This window comes from Echiichthys vipera (genome assembly GCF_963691815.1).
Source record: "Echiichthys vipera genome assembly, chromosome: 1".
In the NCBI taxonomy this organism is placed as follows: domain Eukaryota; kingdom Metazoa; phylum Chordata; class Actinopteri; order Perciformes; family Trachinidae; genus Echiichthys; species Echiichthys vipera.
The window spans coordinates 22,239,311-22,261,972 of NC_139826.1; the positions used below are offsets into that span (position 1 = coordinate 22,239,311).

General features: G+C 39.8%; 1 protein-coding gene across 1 annotated transcript; it reads right to left on the reverse strand.

Moving 5' to 3' along the window:
* Positions 1-8,804: 8,804 nt before the first annotated feature.
* On the reverse strand, positions 8,805-14,756 carry rhcga (Rh family, C glycoprotein a). The gene is made up of 11 exons (XM_083916141.1): positions 14,440-14,756; positions 12,999-13,191; positions 11,979-12,129; positions 11,735-11,882; positions 11,450-11,616; positions 11,222-11,359; positions 10,689-10,825; positions 10,424-10,548; positions 9,948-10,021; positions 9,756-9,829; positions 8,805-9,667 (listed from the first exon to the last, which is right to left on the reverse strand). Exons 1-11 carry the CDS (start codon positions 14,666-14,668, stop codon positions 9,634-9,636), a joined length of 1,470 nt encoding a protein of 489 aa, XP_083772267.1. The 5' UTR covers positions 14,669-14,756; the 3' UTR covers positions 8,805-9,633.
* Between the last annotated feature and the right edge of the window lie 7,906 nt (positions 14,757-22,662).

The window sequence follows — 22,662 nt, forward strand, 5'->3', positions numbered from 1 at the left end:
GATGATCAGCAGGCTTTAAAACGAAGGGCTTCATATTTTGACATTACTCCATATCAATTAATCATGCATAAAGTAGTCCCATACACTGGGAGAAAAGATAGATGATGAAAAGAACTGGGGGTGAGTAGACATTACATGCCTGAGACCCTTTTAATTATCCAGGGGCGGCCGGTGGCTGAGTGGTTAGAGCGGTCGCCCCATGTAAAGAGGCTGAAGGTCCTCAAGGCAGCGAGACTCCGACCTGCTGCCCTTTGCTGCATGTCTCCCCCCCTCTCTCTCACCCCATTTCTTATCTGTCCTATATAATAAAGGCTTGAAAACTGCCCAAAAAAATAATCTTTAAAAAAAATATATAATGCACCAGCAGTATGCGCTGTTGGCTGTTTAGGACAAATAAAGAAAGGTAGGAACAGTAAATTATTCCATGTACAGTACTTTTTGATTGATATGGCAAGCCTCTACAATATTGTGATATATGATGACATGGTGTGAGTTGCATACTGTACGCGTGCACAAAAAAAATCTTGTTATCAGATCTACGCCCCTGATTGATACTAATGATAATAATGATGGTTAAGGAAACCTTCACTCTCTAGTCATGCAGCAGAATGTTGATGTTTCGTTTTCTGCTCTTTTGTCTTAACAACCAAGCCACGTCTCTGCTGTGTTTCAGCCAAACCAGAAACAAAGCTGCTCAGTTGATCATCTCTGCTTTAGCTTGGAAGTGTTCATGTTTGGAAACAGACAATCATGTTCGCAGAGGATGAATCCTACTTGCTGCTCTGACTTTTGCTTTAGCGCCACTATGAGGTCAACATTTGTGGTTTAGTGTAGACAACTTTTGATGAATTTCCACGAAATTTGGAACCAACCACAACCTAACCAATCCACCTCCTCAGGATAATTTGTAAATATTATGATCCCCTGATTTTCCATCGACGGCACCAGCTATACTTTGTGTTTAGTGCTAATTAACAAATTATAGCATACTACAGTAACACCCTAAAGAAACCCTGTGTCTAGTTTTCGACTGTATGCATGTAAACTGGAGGTTGATGACCAATAAAACGCCACTACTTCCCTAGATTTATACATATTATAGGGATTTATTATTATCCTGTTCGTTATTAAACTTGAATCATATTACCTTTATTTTCAGTCTGTCTTTTCTGACAGTGGCATGTTTTTTCCTTTATTGCTGTTTATTTATTGACTCTATATTGTGTAATTGTGATCTTAATGGGTAAAATGTTTTGAAGTTATTTTCTTTTCGGGGTTTATATATCATAATAGGGAAACTGTTGTTAATTGTCTGTGAAGTGAAATTCATTATGTTCACATTCAAATTTGAAGTTTGTCATTTCAACTGTAAAAAAAATATTGTAAAAATTAAAATAATTTCTTGAGGACCACATTATAAAGGAAACAAATCATAAAAGCATCAAGACAAAAACACAATTTTCATCTTAAGAGTGCAATAAAATATTTGACTATATTCAAATGCAATGCATATAGCAGGATATACCGGTAAATATATTTTAAAATATATCGCATTTGCCACTAAAGTTCATACACTCAAAAAATGCCTGACAGATAATGCAAGATTGAAGCCAATAGCTTTTCCTAATTTGTGAATCCCATGGAAAATAAATCCAACATGAACCAAATGTGGCATCACACCCTAAATTAATGTCTAACCCAATGGTTCTAAAGCTAAATACTAAAATACAGTGTGCCTGCCACAATGAGGACCTAGAAATTACCATTTTTAAGGTGTTTGTCATCCAAAAAAAACATACACTCATGCAACATCAACACTTGTGGACGTACACAAACACACAAACTGAGCGTTCATAAAACCGGCATCCCTGTGCCTGAAAGGCCGAGAGGGAAAAGGCTGAATTTCCTCAGGAGAGCACACAATCACAGGGCCACAGTGTGTCTCTGTAGCCAGGCAGGGCAATGTGTGCACATCAGGTTTTGTGAGGCTCTGACAAGATGTGACAGCCCAGCTCTCACTCAAAGATCCACAAATTTGGTCCATTTTTCTGCCTTTTCCATTTACAATGCTTCAGTGGAGATTTCTTTATTTCAGAATGGACAATGGTCTCTTTCTTTCTCATTCTTATGTCTGCTTCTCTCTCTCTCTCTCTCTCACACTCACAGAAACACACACACACACACACACACACACACACACACACACACAGCTTCGGTGGCAGACGCACGCACACTTGCTTGCTGTCATGCTCATTTTGATGGTAATTAATGACATCACCACTGCGTGCGGGTGCATGGTGGTGGTGGAGTGTGTGTGTGTGTGTGTGTGTGTGTGTGTGTTTGTGTGTGTGTGTGTGTGTGTGTGTGTGTGTATGAGGGGGTGCGTTTGTTTGTTGAGCAAACCGTGGGAACAGGGAGCTCTCCAGGGTGGCGAGTCAGGGCCTCCAACAATACATATGCTGTTGCTTTTCACCCAAACACCCTCCCTTCCCAAGAGAATCATTCCTCTCCCCTCCCTTCCTGTCCCCCTTTCCCTCCTTTTTCTCTGTGACTTTCCCTCCTTCATTTGCACAAGTGTGAGATTACTGCCCCCTCTCTGTCAGTGTGTCTCATCAGCTTGGAGCTGCCGGCCTCTGTTGAAGATACAGTACGTTATCTGCAAGTTTTATGTTGTAAATGTGTGAAGTGTGTAAATATATTGGCACCTGGCAAACAGTTGGCAAGATGAATTTGATGCACTTCCCTTACGTTTTTAGACTTGCTTGAGGTGTTGATTTTCAAAAAGAGATGATGTGCTAAATGGGACATGGAATAAGCAACATTTAGCCCACATGACTGATGACAGCTGTTTCGTCTGCAGTTGCCTTCTCAGATATCCGGACAGCACGAAACATGTCCAATACTAGCTGACAATTAAAGCTTGCTCAATTTAAACACATTCACAAAAACCTCTCTGCATTTTTCTCTCATAGATCGGTTAGATGGCCAAGGCAACTTGTTTCTTTTCCGGTTAGCAACTTCATCTTCTTCTACTCTGTTTACTGGTGGATTACAGACATGCATTGCCTATAGCGCCAACTTACAAAACTACAGCCTGGTTTATTATCTCTTTGTCTCCGATTGCTAGACAGCATTCCAGCACTGCCTAGCTACACTGGCTTATAATTATGGGATGGGGGAAACAACTGTACACTAGTTGTGTTGTAACAGTATGTGTGTATGTGCATGTGTCTGTCCATACATCTCCGTATGTTTTTTTCAAAAGAGAACTAAAGCATATATACTGTCCAGCACAACTTCTGAGGATGGCGATGCTGATAGACTGACCACATGCACTTTACAGCACACAGTCTTGCCTAGCGACCAGCCTGCAGTGAGACACCAGCAGCAGCATAGTAATGAGAATGTCCTGAACTTTGTCAAAGCAGCTCTGTGGTCCTGTGAAGGTCTCTCTGTCTCCAGATGACAACGTAGCCTACTTTTGTGTCAAATTCATCTGCTATTTCTGAAAAAATAATCCTCAAGTGTCTCTCTCTGGTCTAACCGTAAAAGAGACAAATACAAAGGAGTGCACTAGTGTCTGAGGCACGTTTTAGTGATTCTATTGAACGTCCAAACCCAAACAAATAGGTTTTCCACGACCTGATAATGACAATGCGTTGATTAATTTGCTGTAGATTCCTACATGTGAACAAAATTCCTGATGGTTGAGGCTTCTTTTATTTCCTTCTGTCTTAATTCTATTTTATTTTATTTCGATTACTAAACAAATCTTTTTCTTGGATTGGTCTCTGTCAAATACAATAAAGTTGTAAAGTAAAGGTGCACAAGGGCTTGGGTTGGGACACTTATTATTTATTATAATTATTATTTATTTCATTATAACTATGCTTAATATATACATCAAAAACATTCAAATAATTGTCGAATACCCAAAGATATGTGTATGTAAAATGTCAGAAAAGGTGTGTGTGTGTGTGTGTGTGTGTGTGTGTGTGTGTGTGTGTGTGTGTGTGTGTGTGTGTGTGTGTGTGTGTGTGTGAGTGTGTGTGTGTGTGTGTGTGTGTGTGTGTGTGTGTGTGTGTGTGTGTGTGTGTGTGTGTGTGTGTGTGTGTGTGTGTGTGTGTGTGTTGTTAAAATTCACTCCACCAATACCACTGGAAAACAATGTTGTAAAGTGAGAAATACACACTTATTTCCAGGCACTTGTATTTTCCCCTCCTTTCTTTTTTGGCTTTTGCAGTTATCCCGACTCAGAATTTTACTGTAATAATGTCCTTCCTTTCAAGTTGGGCCAGGAGTAAAAGCTGTTCTTGCATTGAGTTTGTTTTTCTTTTGCATTTGCACCTCTCATACTAGCCCTGGGTATTGTAGTCTGTTAATTACAGGCTTCTTACATGGACACCTACTAATTGTTAACAAGCTGCTAGGCATGTTAGAGGCTGACATTTAGCTGCACTTATACTTAACTAGTCAGCCTATTACTTTTTGATTCATGTTAAATCAATGACACAATTTTATTATAAAATCATAATTCGGATCTGGACCTCCTACAGTATTTCAGTCAAGAATTCACTGACAGAGACCCAAAAAACAGTCCAAGACCCCAGACAGCTAATCACAGTTTCATGAAAACACAACATCGTCCGGGTCAACCCCGCCCTTCCTCTGAATTTAAGAGATGTCCCAATTCCTGAGTAAAAGTTGGTCTCAGCAGCTTTGTGAAGAGGTTTTAAGACGATGGTTTTCAGGTGTCGGTGTCTATTCTAGCTGTAATGTTTTGTGACTATGGGCCCAAATATCCTCAGGAAAGGGTCATTCTTTTCAGATCAAAACAACTATTTTGCATGTGAACCTTTGGGGCGAAGAAGATGTGAAATGCATGCAAATACTGGCAATAAGCAACAAACAAACAGAAACTTAATCGTATCTCTATTATAATATTCAATAGCTCTTATCCACTAATTAGAGCTTGGTGCAGGTGGAGCTCCTAATGTCTTTCAGTCTAGGGAACTAGTGGCCTTTGTGGCCAAATCAAAGCACTCCCCTGCTATGAATAATTTCTGGTCCTCCTCCTCACCAGTGTTTCTCCCCTGAGACTTTCCCCTTTGACCCCAACAAATGGACTCTTGTCAACTGAATTTAAAAAGTAGTGATCGGCCTTTAGTAATGCCTGTTGTTCGGGGAATGGACATTTGATGAGTGATTACAATGACAGAAAGGATCCTACAGAAAGGTTGGTGGCGCTCAGCACTCAGTGGGATGTCTTGTGATAGGACGTCGGCATTACCAGCTCTGGACACCGAGGAGGTTAATTCTGTTGGTTAAATTAAATGGATTTTATCGCATCAACAACAAACTTCATCTTCAGCCTTCAGCCTTGTGTGTTTCTTTTTCAAATGAGATAACATTATGAAATAGTCCGTAAGAAATCATGGACGTGATGATAATGATTGTCAATGTGAAATTGACAGTGTCATGTGGAAATTGGGTATTGTGGAACTCTAGAAGGGCAGGAGCTTTTGTGTACGCTGATGAGTTTTATTTAGACTACAAGAGCTCCTGATATCTCGTTGAGGCCACTTGGCGAAGACAGTGAGAAAATGTAGGTTGTAACATCCATCTGAAAGCCCAGATGGACTCTGCAGCCTGCTCCAATCAGCTCACAAAGGTGATATAATTGCCAGGGCAGGATGGGACAAGGCCACCGCCTTTGGAGTTCTTCAGTCTCCTCCTTTTCCCATTGCACCTATTCTCTCCCACTCTTTACTCACTGATTATACTCCCCTCCTTCATTGTCCCATTATCCCCCTCTAACAACAGGCCAATTTGTCTCTCCAGCTTGGCTCCCGCCTCCCCTCCTGCTGCGTTATTTAGCCCCTCTTCTGCACTTCAATGGCAGGTACTGATTGGAGAACTTCCACGACCTCTTCACTATTCCTCAAAAATCCCTCCTCCCTCTCCCAGCAACCTTTAATCTGATTACAGGCCTTTCTGCAGCTTTTCAAAGGAGGCCAGTCCCAAGAGGACAATAGCAGACCAAGTGGTTTCACAAACACTCTCCCCAGGGTCATATGATTCACAAGAGGAGCTGCGTCCACTCTCCTCCGGCATCAGGTCACTGTAAGGCCCATCTGAGAAGTGATTGACAAGAAACATCTCTGTCAAAGCGCTTCTATCACTCACCTGTTGGACCCTGTCATCAAAAACAAATCACAGCAACTTTTGGAGTGTCTGGATAGATTGGATTCGAATTATGATCCCAAATGTCCATCCGTCTGTTTTACAGAGGATAAAAGACTGGAGCACACTGACTGATTTGAAGCATGTGGCAGGGCAAATAAACAAGCATTTTGACACCACCAAACCTTTATCGCATATATATATATATATATATATATACATATTTTATAGCCCCATGCATCACACGTTCATGTTGCCAGACTTTCCTTCATGACTTCTGTGGGATATCATTTGAATATTTTAGAAGTTATGTAGTTTAAGTTCAAGGAGACAGAACCAAGAAAATCACAAAGACAGCTTTACTGTTGTTGTCTTACTATAAACAAATGAATACTTGGTAATATTAACCAACAATGCAGTTTAAATGTTGACCTAATGCTGCGGCTGGTACACACTTTCATTTTAACAGATAACCCCTCGAGTCACTCGTTTTACCCATCAGGCACTTTTTAGAGACCTCCTCACTCAATAAAACTTCTACCACCAGCCAACCTGACAAGACAAGTACAAAGCCTATGTCCACCCAGTGTTTTTAGAGTTCATGAATGTCACAGTGATTGAACAGGAAATGACCCTATTGAGTGGCCTGACAGGCCTCATTACCCTCAGAATAAAGGGAGCAGGGGAACTGGAGCCCTGAGGCAACAAGCCCACAGTGACCTAAAGGAACTGGATGTCCACTTGCGAAGGGTTTAGCCTTCTTAACGCTCTAAGACCCTCCACACTTACGCTTTCAGGCAAAATGAAGCTGTGAAATGATGTTATAGAGATGAGGATATGTGTGCACTCATTCAAGGAGCATCAGTTCACAGGTATTTAAAACTGATGCATGAGTCCATTTGGTTGTCAGTCACATGAATTAAGGTGTCACCTGCTTTAATAATGATTTACAGTTATCAGTCAGGTATTTAAAGTGCTGTGGAAGTTAATCTGTTCTCCTTCAAAATGAGTCCTGTCATGGCAGGTGATTTGAGTTGTGTTGTTTGCCAATAAGTTCAAGTTCTCATTCCGTTCCATACAGGTTATGCAAAAGGGGGAACATGTAAAGTGTCGGAGCCATAGTCAAATTAATATGAATAGGGAATTAAAACAAAACAATAGAAACAAGCAAACAACAGGAGCAGTAAAGCTTGAAACACTACACTTAAGTTTAGGTGCTGAGGAAGAGGAGTCCTTCATGATGGCGCAGGCTTTTCTTTCAGACATCTTTCTGTGTCAATGTCCTTGAGGCAGGGAAACTGGTCCCACTAATGTGTTGGTCCGTCTTCACAGCCCGTTGCAAGGCCTTTCTGTCGGCAGCTGAGCAGTTTCTGATTCAGCAGGTCACTATGGACACTATGGTACATCTGTAGAACCAGGAGAGCATGGATGTGCACAGGTCGGCTCTCTGTAGCCTTCCTAGGAAGTAGGCCTGCTGGTGTCGTTGTGCCTTCTACACAAAGGAGGAGCTGTTCTGGCTTTACCAGAGATTGCCTGAGATGTGCCATACAACACATTCATCATTTCTTTTAAATGTTGGGATTATCTTTTCTGAATACTGAACATATCTGTAAGTGTAGAGTCCAGTATGTGTCTTTATGAGTTAAATGTAAATTTGAATGCTGGATGTTGCCCAGTTGCAAATAAACAACTGTATCAGTTAATTCAAACTAATGGTTGTGAGACTTGAATTAAGCCCAAAGTTTTATTTAAAATTTGAGAGATAATTCAAGACTTAACATTTGTCATGGTTAATTTTTCACAGGAGGAAATAACATATTAATAAGATATGATGTAAAAATAACTACATGTATACAGTGCGAGTACAGCGTAGCATCATATCATAAAAAAGCAATTTAGAGTGTTTTGTATATTACTAACAGAGCAAAGAAAGTGCAAATAAACAGAGATGTCCATTCATACATAAACTATACAGAACATTCATCCACATATACAAACAAGCATAGTGTGTGCTTTTAAGAAAAGGTGCGAATTAAGTTTAAATGAGGTCTAAACTCAGTCAATAAATGTTCATGTTCACAGGTACATTTTATTATTCCCCTCATATACCTCAATAGAAGGTGGTACCATCTGATGCATTATGTAAGGGCTAAATGTGTTGATGGATTGTGTTCTCGTGCAGGTCAGGTCAACTGGAGACTTACCTGCAGGTGAAAATGTATTTTTGAGTTAAAAGCATATTCAGCATTATTCAATTTAGTGTAAATTAATCAATCAATATATTACACAATGTTTCTGTGAGCAAACTGTGCTCTAAAGGTATGAGCCAAGGACGGATTACCAACTGGAAGGATTCATCATGTGACAATTAGTTTGTGGTAATTTCATAAATTTAACATTTTTGAATGTACCATGAAGATGAGATGATGAGATGAGACCATTAAAGCTTGTTGTAAACTAATGTCCACACTGGGAGAGGAAATCTGTTGGGGAGATCTGAGCAACAATGCCAGGATGTATCGAGAGGATATTGTGGGACACTGAGGGGAATATCAATGACCAACTAAACCCTTTAGTGCTTTTTATGGTTGTTTGTTCATTTATTTATGCACAGAGGGAAATGATAACATCATAATAGTCATTTATTATAGATATTCAAGGCACACAAGTGGATATCACAATTAGTAATATCAGTATTATAATAATTTAACTATGATAACAATATAATAATTCCAGTTGCATTGATTTATGAATGTGTACATCTGAAACTATAATATTTCAATGATACATAGCTAGATGCATAGATCACAATCATATATAGTGTATTGGAGGTAACATTCAACACTACAGGAACCACATTCCTGGAGATCATTAGTAACTTCCACCTTAAGAACAACAGACACAGAGTGAGTGATAAAATCATATGTACATGAAGCTTACAAAGACCTATACATTGTTTGAAAGAAATAACTAAGAAAATTCAACTCAACTCAAAAACTGTCTAATTTGGCTGCACTCCAAATACCTCTGATTATTGACTAAACACCTTCATGCACAACGTAATGTATGACAACATATTCTTCATTCATGAGAAATAAAACATAATCAGTGACAATATTCAACATTTAAAAGGCAAGATTTACAAGAACTGACGCAGGCTACAAATGTTTATCAGTTCTACAGCTTACACAACATAAACAAAGTGTCTTCGACTGCAGTTTCATCCAAAATAAAAGAGAAAGTAAATGCAGTTTAAATTTTCCTTCAAGAATAATACCAGTTTTGACTGTAAGACGATTGTATCGGGTGTAAATGGTGTAAGACAAGAGTGGCAGAGGACCAGTTATCAAAAATATTGTTCCTTTCTTGTAGAATTGCTCATTTTTGAGGGTGGCTCCTTCATAAATTAGTGTTGTATCACAGCTGTGTCAAGTTCAAAGTCTTATCCTCCTAACTTTGCTCCACAGAGAAGTTTGACTCGGCTCTGTCGAACAAAAAGAAGTAGATCATATTTAATGCATTTAATGAAAATTCAAAAGTAAATGAGGATGTCTAAGAGTGAGGGAGCTTACATGTCTTGGTGCTTGTGTATCATGTGGTTGTTGTACTCCAAAATAGGAGGGATGCTCTCCTCATCCTCAGGAACCTGAAAGCAATACATGAGAACAGATCAGGAGCCAGAAATACATCAGAGTAATTTCATAGTCATGTTCTTTTTTTAAAAAGAGCAAGACCGCCATCTAGTGGTAGAAAAGCGCTCGTACCTCCCAGTAAACCTCATCCTCAAAGCAGTTGTCATCAGCAGGGTCGCCCCAGATAGGGATCTTCAGAATGAAACCTTTGAAGAGAGAAAAATACAGCATTAAGCACGACTTTAGTTTTAATACCTTCTCCTCCGCCAGGAGTTAAAACCTATTTTGCACCTAAAATAATAAAATCAACCTGTGTAAACATCCCAGGAAACCTGGGCTGCTGAACCAAGAATATTGTTTTTTGAAAATATCAGGTGAAAAGATTTAGCTCCAAAATCCTAAAATATAACTGAATGTTTCCCTACAGTAACCCACTGAAACATTATTTCTGTTTGGAGAAGTTTCCTTTAAAAGCTGCTTGTGCCATTTTTTAAAAACTAATTGTAAAATATATTTAAAGTGCTGTAGAAATAAATATCATGTTACTTGATTCCCTTTTCATACTCTACTAAAACATACTAATTTATATGGAAATACACCAAACTCACCAACAAGTGCTCCTCCAATAAGTCCAAATGCAATTGACACACATGTACCAGCAGCCTGGAAGCCCCCCTGTGTTAATACAGATCTGTCTGCGAAATCGCCTGTAAAGTCAAATGTCTCGATCAACCTAGACAGGAAAAAAAAATAAAACAAATCCAGGGATTTAGTGGTTAATCTGTTTAATTAGGCAAAAATTTGGGTGTGTGCCTTCATTTCAGTGAGAGTAGACCAACAGGTTGGGTATGTGTGTGAGTTCCATTCACTCACCCCTCTTTGCCATAGACTTCTACACTGGCAGCAGCAGCAACAATGGCGCCTATAAAGCCGCCGAGCATCCCTGGCACAGCGTGCAGGTTGTGGACACCGCATGTATCCTGGAGCTTGAGGTATTTTTCCAAGAAGGGCTGAGAATGAGAAAAAAAACAGTCATATATTAATTAGTGATGTGTAACCGGGGGCATAAAACAATTTATTGGATATTACAGTCATGAGTCCATTCACTTCAAGTTGAGTTGAGTTTTTAAAGTGTGTCACAACACCTTTCATTTCATTACTTTCATCTTCAGAAAGTATTCAGTCCCTGCTATTTAGATGAGTCATCACTTGTAATTCTGTTCCTGTATTTCACCCACAACTGGTGTCATTATGTTACTTTTACTGTTACTTTTTTAGCTTAGCTTCCTGCAGTTTTTTTATGCCACTTTATCTCTTTTTTTCCATGCGCATTGATCGAAGCTGCATTCCAGATCTCAAGAGTTCTCTACGGTCATGAATTAGGAGGGTAGAGACTACAGGCTCACCGTGACAAACAGGTAGCCAAAGGTGGAGAGGATGCCACAGCAGAAACCCACGATTAGTGAACCATAAGGAGTGATCATGAACTCTGCTGCTGTTCCCATGGCAACACCACCTGCCAGAGTGGCATTCTGGATATGCACCTGTCAGGTAAAACAACACGTTAGTCATGGGAAATTGAGAAATGCACGGATTACCGGTTGTAGATTTGTTCTTCAGTGACAGAGTGTTACCATGTCCACTTTTCCTCTTTTCTGAGACATGCTGGAGATGGCCACAGTGGTGAGGACAGAGGAAGCGAGGGCGAGGTAAGTATTGATGGCTGCTCTGTGCTGTCCGCTGCCGTGGTCTGTGATGGCCGAGTTGAAACTGGGCCAGAACATCCACAGGAACAGTGTACCTGTGTGGTGAGAGAAACTTAATCAAACCACAGTCCAAATAACACATTTACAATAAGGTAAACCGGTTTGACAATGATGAATGTAAAAAAATAGAATTGTAGGATATAAATAGCTCACCAATCATGGCAAACACATCAGAGTGGTAGACAGATCCATTGAGGCGTTTGCTTAGGTGTAGGTTTGGTCGGTAGAGGACCCATGAGATGGCCAAACCATAGTACCCTCCGAAGCAGTGAATGACCATGGAGCCACCAGCATCTCTGCACTGTGGGAACGAGCACCACAGAAAGAAATTGTAATGTTGCAAGAATATGTTTCACTCCTGGGACAATATTTAAGTTTTGTGTTTGGTGAGACTCACATGAAGGAGGCTGAGGATGATGTATTCCTCCACAGCAAACAGTGTGATGCCAAATAAGGTGACGACCATCAGCTGGACAGGGCTTACTTTTCCCAGGAGGGCACCGTAGGCAATCAGAGAGCCGGCACAGCAGAAGTCTGCGTTGATCAGACTGTGAAGGGACAGGGAAAAGGACATGCAGGTCAGTATGGGTGGAATCTTTAACTGTGAGTAGTCAAAGCAAGACTGGATTACCAACAGGGCCCCAGATCCCTGAGGGCCCCAAAATGCTCAAGCTTCAGTGTATATCAGATGGTTTAGGCCAGGGGTGAGCAGATTGTTAGAATGTGGTGTGTTAAGAGCAGGAAGAAACCTAAAACATGCAGGACAGTGGCCCTCCAGGACTGGAATTGGGCACCCCTGGTTTAGGTGATATGATTTGATTCGCAAATTTGTTTGGGATTGGGCACCACTAAAATACAAAATCAATTAAGGTTGTGTATTATTACCTACTATAACAACTGTCTTTTGGTTTACATTGTGCTCACATGGTTTTTGCTCATATAAAAACCTGCTGCCATTTATAGCTTATTGTGTTCCCTGTAGTTAAAAGAGTAATCCACTGATTTAGCATTGCATTTCTAAAAATACTGTTGGACGTTTAGAGAAAAGAGGCTTAACATTTGTCAAGAAAGAATACAGGGCCTCCAACAAGTGAATCAGTTGTACGTTAGCCATGCTTTCAGTGAATATGCAAATTGTAGGTCTACACAGTGAGGTTGCAGTGAACCCCAACTGTGTTATGCCAAGAATGACTGCTGACTCGGAGATGCAACGAGGCAAGACTAGACAAATAATTACCTCTGTCACATGGTGACAGCTGAGACAGAAGAATCTACTTATGAGCAATCAATAATTTTGACAGGTTAAATAATGTGTTTTATATTTTTTTTAACACACCCATGCATGCACCTGCAACTCATCGGTTTTGATGACATACTGTATAAAAAGCTGCGCCTTTTGCTTTCAATTAGGACTTACCTCTCTACTCCGATGTAGATTTTCCCGGTGCTAGGGTCGAGCGTGTGGAACCAGCCTTGCATGAGAAGAGCCCACTGCAGACCAAAGGCAGCGATCAGGAAATTGAAGCCAACACCACCGAAGCTGTAGCGTTTCAGGAAGGTCATGAGGAAACCGAATCCAACAAAGATCATGACGTGGACGTCTTGGAAGCCTGGAGGGAGGGAAATAAACACATTTGTGTAATGACATTATCTGTTTCTCAAGCACTTTCTACTTTAAATTAACAAACTTAGGGTAATTTAAATGCTCAATTGAAGTTTCTTCTTAATTATGATAGATTTTAAATGTATGCTTGCATGTTGAGACTGTAATCGTTTAATTTGTTTAAACTGGTTACTTCATAGTTGTTTGATCCCTTTGATTCACAACGTCAATTTATGTCCAAGCAATATGAAAGAAAACACTCCACCTTGGTTTGGCTGCACTTTAAGGAACTCCTAATAATACTACTTCTGTCATTTAAAATGTGAATTTCATTTAAAGTATGTATACTTATTTTTATTTATATGTATTTATTGAATGTTGTTGTTTAGACTTCTGAGTATATGTTTTAAATAAAACATATTTTGCATAGGGCATGACGTTTTTGTGGGTGATTGACATTCCAGACAAATCACAGTTTCATCATACTTGGCTAATGTTGATCAGGTAGGCCTTTGTTTAACAATGTTTGATGATGTTTATTCATGATTTCAAATAAAAATTATCCAATGGCTTTTTAGTGCAAACCATTGGCCCCATAGGCTATTACAAAAGTAACTACTTGAGCACTAGTTAAAGCCCAAATCACACAAAAATAACTTATTGAGTTGAAATAATTTGCTGACAGCTTGGGCCCCCCCAGTTCAAAAATGTCATCTGCGCCCCTGTTCATGATGACGTTGCAACATACTAGGATTACAGTTGCTGCCAGATTGCCCAGAAGATTGAGTGTCATAAATTCAGAAATATGATAGTCTAATATCTTAATGTTACACACAAGAAGATGAGAGGGCCTCTCCTAAAATGTTCAGCTTGTGTTTCATAACCTTGCCTTTTCTGCAATTGTGATCTAGATTTAAGTTGGAGAACCAGTCTTGTTATATCGTAAATCATGTTGTTTTGTATAACCTCTGACGTGTCAGTGCAATACAATTTTGGGATGTGGCAATGTCTAGCAGTGAAGACAAAGCAAAGACAGAAACAGGAGAGTGAAGTTGGGGTGAAATGGCCAGAATATTGATCTAAACTGCTGCATCTGTGAGAAATAAACTACTAGGAATCAATTTACCCTCAGTGGAAAATACCAGTGTTGGTGTAGGGCCAACATCCCTGACACAGCATCATCAGAACAACACCTGCATTAGAATACACATCTTTTATAGCATTTTACATCCAGGCCGTCATTGATTGTACTTACTGGGATATCTGAAGTAGAAGTCATTCTCGATGTCGCTGGTGACGTTGTGGCTGTGCTTGTGCTCTATCCATTTCTTCACGTCTGATTCCTCATCATACCGGATGAAAACTCCAAACAGAATAATCATAGCAATCTGCCAGACGAAGCAGACGGCCGGCAGACTAACACGAATATTGGTGTTCTTTTGCGAGCCGAAACAGGTCCAAAAAGACTCACAGCAGTTCCCCATGTTGACGACTCTCTGCTGATGATGCTCTGATCACTCCTCGGTCAGGGCCCCTGAGCTGCTGTGACTTCCAGCAGCTTCTCAGCAGGTATATATATATGTATTTGTATATGGGCCTTCGGAGGGGGTGTGCTTCAGTTCTCCACTCACACAAAGGGGGAAAACACACACGGGGGTAGGACACACCTCACCTGTTGACAGGTTAACCACGCCTTACTGTAACTGCCCGTCTCTCTACCTGTGATTACAGCCAAGCCAAGCTACCGCAGGACAGGCAGCTACTGCAGCAGGAAATTAAGCAAGCGCTGCATTCACGCATGATGGAAGTGACTGCGGGCTAATAAGACATGGCATCATTTTGTGATGTGGTTACGTCTAGCCGTTATTACAAAATGTTCACATTTGGTCATCACAATCAAGAGATAAATATAAATATCAGGCATTTGTGCAACTGTAAAGATATTCAGCCACAGAATCCAACACATGTCATCGCAGTTGCTGTTCATGGAATTGGAAATTATTTCTCTGTGGCTGACACACACAAATAATGAACTCTGTGAGAACAGAGGTTAACACCCCCGGTTTAACACACCGTCACCGGATGATCTTGACTCAATTTAGGTGTGGATTACTTCGATCAGAAGGCATTTTTTTCCTACCATACCTGGGCTTTGGGTGTCGGGCTATACAGAGTACAAATTCGTTTTTTCCTACCTTTGAAAAACAGAATGTATATAAATACAAAATATATATAACTGTCATTTATTAAGAAATCGTACACCGGCAACTGTTAACATTTCAAATGCAACAACACGGGGTTAAAACAGGAATCAAAATTCCAGTATATCATGTATCTGCAAAATGTATGCGCATTTATTCGAAGATGCCTCTCAGCTACACACTTGTTATATATAATATTAAAAAAATATCTAGATTGTCCGTCCAGTAGGCCCAGTGTGAATACCAGTTTCTACAGAAGAAAGGTTACCTTCGGTTGCTTAAGACATTCATGGATGGATCTACAAGAATTTCCTGTCGGCTTGCAAAGGGCCTCGCTACTTGCCCCCGTTTTGAGTAATCATGCGTCTCTTCCTTCCTGCACCGACCCTGCATTCCGCATATGGTCAGATAAGGGCCTCAAAACTCTTAAGGACCTGTATGACGAAGGGGGTTTTGCGTCTTTTGCAGACGGAAAAATACAGCCTACCTAATAGCCACTTACCTTCAAATGAGACATTTTATCCCAAAGCAATTCCCACATTTTCCGAACTGCCCCCCTGAAGCTGAGATGGACCAATTCCTGTCTCTCAACGTACAACACAAACGACGGATACATGTAATTTATAATAAGATTCTTCATGGGGAAAGGATTTGGGGGTAGACCTTACTGATGACCAGTTGAGGGACATTCTGAAACTGGTCCACTCATCGGTGCCAGGCAGTCCCCAGCCGACCACGCACACATGTTCTGGACGTGCCCGAAGCTTGCTGATTTTGGGTCCGATATATTTAAAACCCTCTTAACACACATTTGAAACCCAATCCCCTGGCTCTTTTTGGGGCTCCCTCCGTCTAAAAATCCGCCCATTACCACACAACTTGTCGTTGCCTTTACCACCCTGCTTGTCAGTAACATTCTCCTTAAATGGAAACATGTTTCTACACCGACTCATAATAGTTGGATACGTGAAAATGTACAATGTTTCCGGTTGCAGAGGTTAAGGTTTTCACAGAGGGGATCTTTGGAGGCATTCCACCAAACCTGGGACCCACTGCTGGCTTTTATTAGCAGTAGTATCACTGTTATTCATGACCATGAGGACACTTCCTAGTGTTGGAAGGAGAGAGACACCCACCCGGCCCCCCTCATTTATTTATTTTTTATTGTCTTTGTCTTTCTTGAATTAAGTTAATTATTTTTGCTATTCGTTTAAGTGTGTTTTTCTCTTTCCTTTCCTTTCCTTTTTTATTTTATTTTATTTATTTTTACTTTATCTTACGTTATCTACTTTTGTTACACGTTATTTGGTTACTTGTTGTTTTTTGTTGTTTTTATTGTGACGTGTCTGACGTGGGTTGTTGGGAGGGTTTCATGTTGCGGTTTTTCTGTTTTTGTCTTTGTTTTTTTTGTTTTTTTTCACCTTTAAAGCAAATCTACTGTACATGCAATTTAGCCGTTTCTGTGTTCTCGTCTGCAAAACAGTTTTTTTCCTGTCCTATCTAATACGATGGCACTGTCACTCATACGACTCTCGTTGGCACTTGGAGCACAAAGAGTGTCAGTGACATCGTCGGCCTTGTGAAAGGTTAAATACCTGGATCTCCACACCAGATAGTTGGTCCAGTCCCAGCCTGGTCAGATGCGTACATGAACTGATGAAGCCTCTTAGATGAGAGGTGAAACGTCTTCCTAGACAAACAACCAAGTCCAGTTGCTTTTGACTGAAATTGCTTTGAGGATAACGATGACCTGGACACATGAGAACATTTAGAGGCTTTTCGAGTCTCTTCTTGCCAATTAACGTTACAAATAACTCAAATTCTCAAGATTATTTGATGGTTATCAGTGTTGACCACTGATAGTGTTGACCACTGATAACCATTATGTGTCGTTAAGGGCACTTCAAGGATATGTACTGGGGAATCCTGTTGGGTGATTTGTTAAAAAAACATACCATACTGTTGGTCACTTCCTTTCTACCCTCCAGGTCTATTATGGACTTACACCTTTCAAGTATTAGGACCACTCTCTTACACTATACTTGTCACATTCACCCATTCACACACACACGCACACACACACACACACACACACACACACACACACACACACACACACACACACACACACACACACACACACACACACACACACACACACACACACACACACACACACACACACACACATACACTGTGCCACCTGCTCATCAGGAGATATTCTAACCATTCAGAGGCCGGGTCACTCTGTTATGTACAATAAGCGAAGACACGCTTGTTCCCTTGTCGCATCACGTGCGCACATGTTCATTTTGTTCTCCTCAAACTCTTGTGTACATTGTGTTCTGGTTGTTTATTCCTAACTTGATGCTTATCTGAGAGATGAGATTCCAGTTTAAGGGTTCATCATACAGTATGTTACACAAAGTACATTCCAGATGATATCTGCTTTCCTTGTTCAACTCATTGTGATTATGCAACACGATATTTATAACTGACAGTAATCTCATCTTTGATAATGTTTGTTTACAGTATTTCTTCAAGCTCTATATTACAGTTTTTCTCAATTGCTAAAACACTAAACCCTGTTGTCTGAACCAATTTCTCTGTTGCCTGAACCCACTGATTGAATCAATCACTCTTTTGGCAAAACCATGAGCACTTTTCACCTGTTTAGACACAACTTCCCAACACATTTTCATTGTGATGCACATGTGCTGCATAATGGTGAGCACAGGTGGCAAAAGTCAAACACAATTAAAGCACGGTTGTCACCACTTGAACACAACAACTCAAAATTGATCACACTTGTGGCCAATGATGTGAGGGAATATATAAAGCCAGTTCAGAGAGCACTGATTTGTGAGGCACTACAATGGATAGAAATCTGAGAGGAAGAGTTTGTGTGAGAGGAGGTAGAGGAGATCAAGGTGGTCGAGGTGATCAAGGTGGTACGCGAAGAGAAAGAACAGTAATATCTGATGAAATCAGAGCTACTGTGATTGACCATGTTCTTGTCCTTGGTATGAGCATGAGGGAGGCCGGACAAAGGGTACAACCAAACATCGATAGATTCACTGTGTCCACCATAATCCGAAGATTTAGAGAATAGAACAGGTAATGACATTATAGTACAGTATGTACATGTTGAGAGCAAATTACTGTATGGCATATTACATTATATACTGTACCACAGTATACTGTAAGTAAATATGTTTCAGTACATCACTGTGCCAATGTACTGTAGTATTGTAATGGAGGGTTAGTCTAACTGTCTGTAGGCCTAGTATTCCATGTATATCTTTTGTAACTGCATGTTCTCTTTTTGTAGAATTGAAAGACTGCCACATGGGGTGTGAGGACAGGTAGGTTCTCCCCACACCAAGAGACCCTAATTGTTGATATGGTCCGTGAGCACAATGCCAAATTGTACAAGTGGCAAATGCATACGATTTCTGTTTGTTTTGTACAAATGCTACGTGTAAATGCACAAGATTTCTGTTTTTTGTCTTTGTGTACAAGTGCTAAATGCAAAGGCATTCAGCTTCATGTCCTGAGCATTGTGTTTTCTATTTTTCTATGTAGTGTTTAGTGGCTGCTCAGTAGTGTTTTTAATTTTGATTGACTTGGGGCACGATTTGACAACAAAGTTCAGTTTTGGGCACAGATTGAACTGTTTTGAGGTGAAAGTTTGGTTTTGCAAGAAGAGTCTGAGGTTTTGTGAATGTAGCTTGAAAATTGGGGTTTGTGTTCAAAGTTTAGAGAAAAGGAGAGAAGCTTTCAAGAAATGTGTCTTAGCAATCGAGAAAAACTGTAATACACAACCATCGTAATGTTTATTGTATTTAAGCAGTAGTTTACGACAGGCCGTGGTGTGTTGTGATTATACCACAAGCTAAGGGGCGATGTTTGGCCCGACATGAAGCAGAGCTTACAGAAAACGCTCATCATAGCAAAATTAAAGTTATAGTCACATTTAGTAACAATGTACACAATAAAACAGGCCAGTTGGCTGTCTGCACATAACAAAGCCCACACTGGCAACTAGCATAGGCTTAAAGGGTTAATGTTGGGTTCACCAAAGTCACACAATAACACAAAGAAACTATCGGAAGATCCAGCAACACGCAAACATAGATAATGTTTTTTTGAGTTACCCATCACAAAGGGATGTCTCACAGTAAGGTAAAATTCTAAATATAGCATACACTTAAACTGATATTGACTTTATTTAGCAGATGGGCACTCCTCAATCCATTCCTCCAAAGTTAGGCCATGCAGCAGGTCAAAGTTCAACGTATTTTTATCAACAGGTTGGTATCTTATGAAAAGTTATGCAAAAAAAAGTTGTATGATATTTTTTGAAATATGATGTTCTGTGAAACGCCATGAAACGGGTTTGTATCATTTGTTGTGAAATATGACACACTATTTAAGGCAGTGACACAGAGACCAGAAGTGAATCGCAGCAGTTACATTTAGGAAACCAAAGGTGTCGTTTAGATTTAGGCATCAAAAAAGATTTTTTTTAAAAAGGCTGTGGTTTGGCTTAGTACTTCCAGGACACGAACACCGCTGGGACATTGCGTCTACAGTGTGGGTTAAAAAGCATTTATGTTTTCATGACAGGCAGACATATGAGCTTGTGTGTTCTGGATGTTTGCAACATATTGCGCTGTACAATATTGTTATTGTTATAGTTTAATCACAGATTCACTAGTGTTACATTATACTGGTAAGTTTGAGGTCACTAAACACACCATGGGTAAACAAAATGAGTGGTCTATAACCATTCACTGCACTGAATAAAACACAATGTAATTAATAATAAAGTGACCATATTTAGTCATAAATGCCAAAACTAAGTGTAACAGTATAAAAATGGTTGCAGATAAAGGATACAATATCTATGTACATTTTCCGGATTTTTGTTTTTGTATATTTTTCTTGTTCTATTTTTAAAAAATGAAATAAGAAGAAATGAGCAAAAATCTGAGTTGAAATAATTTGCATAACTTCGTGTAGCAGAAATGTTTTTTTTCCCTCTTCTCTTTATTAACTTGCAGTTTATCTTGTGACCCCTTGTGTGGGTCCCAACCTGACCTAAAACGTAGTAAGTGGTTAACCATTCTGAGTGATGAGTAGTGTACTGCATTTTGCAGGGGTGCATTTTATGGATTATGAATTCAAGTTTTTATTTTTATGAATGATGTTATATGCAGTATTTCCTTCAAAGAGTGTCTGTGGTGTGTACAGTGAAGCTTACTTTTTATCTGATATTATAAAACAGTCACTGGCAAATTATCCTGTGATGAGAATCAGCAAGAAAAACAGTTCATCATTAAACATCTCTATCAGCTACAGCACATGAGTAAAATATAATTAGGGATGGGTTTGGTTTGCCATTGTCAGATGTTGGAAACCGTGTTAAAGCTTCTAATAAATCAAGCCACAGCAGCAGGGTGTTGTTTTGAAGTTGTTTGATGCCTAAGCCTAACCATCACCTTTTGTAGGCTAAAACCACCCACATTATGTTAGTTTTCTTGCCTATACCTAGCTGACACCAAAAGCAACTGTCGCAGTCCACTTTCAGTCCGTTCTGTTGTTGCTGTTTCGTAAGATATCATGAAACATTTTGTGCAGAATTTTCCGGCCAATATCCTTTGAACCTGCTGTGTTTTCACAGCGCTGTCACAGGAAACTTCCACCCTGAGCAAAAAGAGAGTCTGCCTTTGGGGAATAATTTAGGCTGTCACAAATCAATGCTTCAGTTAGGACAGAGTGACCATGCTGTTTTGCCTTTTTCAAAATAATGGATCTTAGCCCTGGAGTGGTTAAACATGTGACAAAGGGACTGTATGAAGGTTTCAGATCTTATCTGTTGAAGGTATTTCAGCAATGTTCCCAGTCACATGGTGTGCACTGCTTTCGCTGCACAGCAGTGGAATGATGCCGCAGGTAAGATAAGGAGCATCTGTCAATCAACAGGTAGTCTAAGTGAAATACAGATTAGTTCACAGCGCAGACAACAAAGCTAGAAACTAGAATGGCTGCCTGAGAATTTTGTAACTTTGGCATCCCATCAGGCCTGCTGAATGGTATCACTTACAAGGACAAGGTCTACATCCGGACGATAAATATTCTAGGTGCAGGAGCTGTGAGGGGCTTTTTTGGGAGAGGTTTTAAGACAAGATTGTATTTTTTTAAAACATCAACATTGCCTCCACATATTTATTTATTTTGAAAAGGCAAAACCGCCTTACTCTCTTACTAACTTGTTTGTTGGATATGCTCCAAAGGCAGAATCTTTTTTTGCTCAGGGTGGAGCAACACTCATGGTTTCCAACATCTGGGAAAGGCAGATACCATCCCCAATTACATTTTTAGTCATCTACTGGAACCACCTTGTCCATTTGCTGATAGTTGCTGACCAAAAAGATGTTTAACTGGGACAGTTATCCTTGATCAAGAGAGGTTTTCTTCAATACTTTCTGATTTTGATTTATATTCATAATATGCAGCGTCAACAAAGTACAAAAACTACTAAAGATCCAAAGGGGGTAATGAAAGGATGAGTTTTGGAATTCAGAAACTATGTTCAAATCAAAGAAGATTACTACACAGAGCCTTATATAAAATTTCATTAGAAGAGAACTTTGAAGTGATTTGTTGCAGATGAATTTAATTTTGTGTTCAACTGCCCCATGGACAGGTATTTGAGGAATCATTTATGTGAAACAATACAGTCATAGGAAATCTGATTTGTTTGGGTGGTCTGGAGGTTATAGGTCGTGTTTACTCTTTAATGAAGATATTCATTTTCTTTAAATGATGAACTGATTAGATTTTGGTGATTTTGGTGATTGGTGAAACCATGAGTGTTGCTCACTTTGACCTCAGCAAATGCATGTTTGGCCATCCACGCTAATTATAACAACATTACACAAAAATGTCTAATAGGATCAAATTAAGTAATGCCATTTTATATCCACAAGGTCAAAGTTCACCCTAACTCCAGAACAGAAGGGGAGACATTTGGTCGGATACTGAATTGATGAAACTGATCTTTAATTGTATGGATCTTCTGTGCAGCGAGATTTTAAAAGATGTCTCCGTCTCGCAAAAAAATCGCAATATCTTTTATTAAGTCTTTACCAATATCATGCCTGTCTGGTAGAAACCTCGTATCGCCATAGTATCTCCACCTAACTAATTAATTTATCTGGATCCACAGCACAGTTTTTTATTGTGATGCAAGTCAAATATAAGAGGTGAAT

What these genes read in the sequence shown, in the direction of transcription:
- rhcga (XM_083916141.1), bottom strand. Translation starts at nt 14,668, where the DNA reads ATGGGGAACTGCTGTGAGTCTTTTTGGACCTGTTTCGGCTCGCAAAAG. An exon ending in TGATGTGTTTGCCATGATTG is followed by an intron (nt 11,617 to 11,734) that starts GTGAGCTATTTA and finishes CTCACCACACAG; the next exon opens with GTACACTGTTCCTGTGGATG. An exon ending in TATTGGAGGAGCACTTGTTG is followed by an intron (nt 10,022 to 10,423) that starts GTGAGTTTGGTG and finishes CTCTCTTCAAAG; the next exon opens with GTTTCATTCTGAAGATCCCT.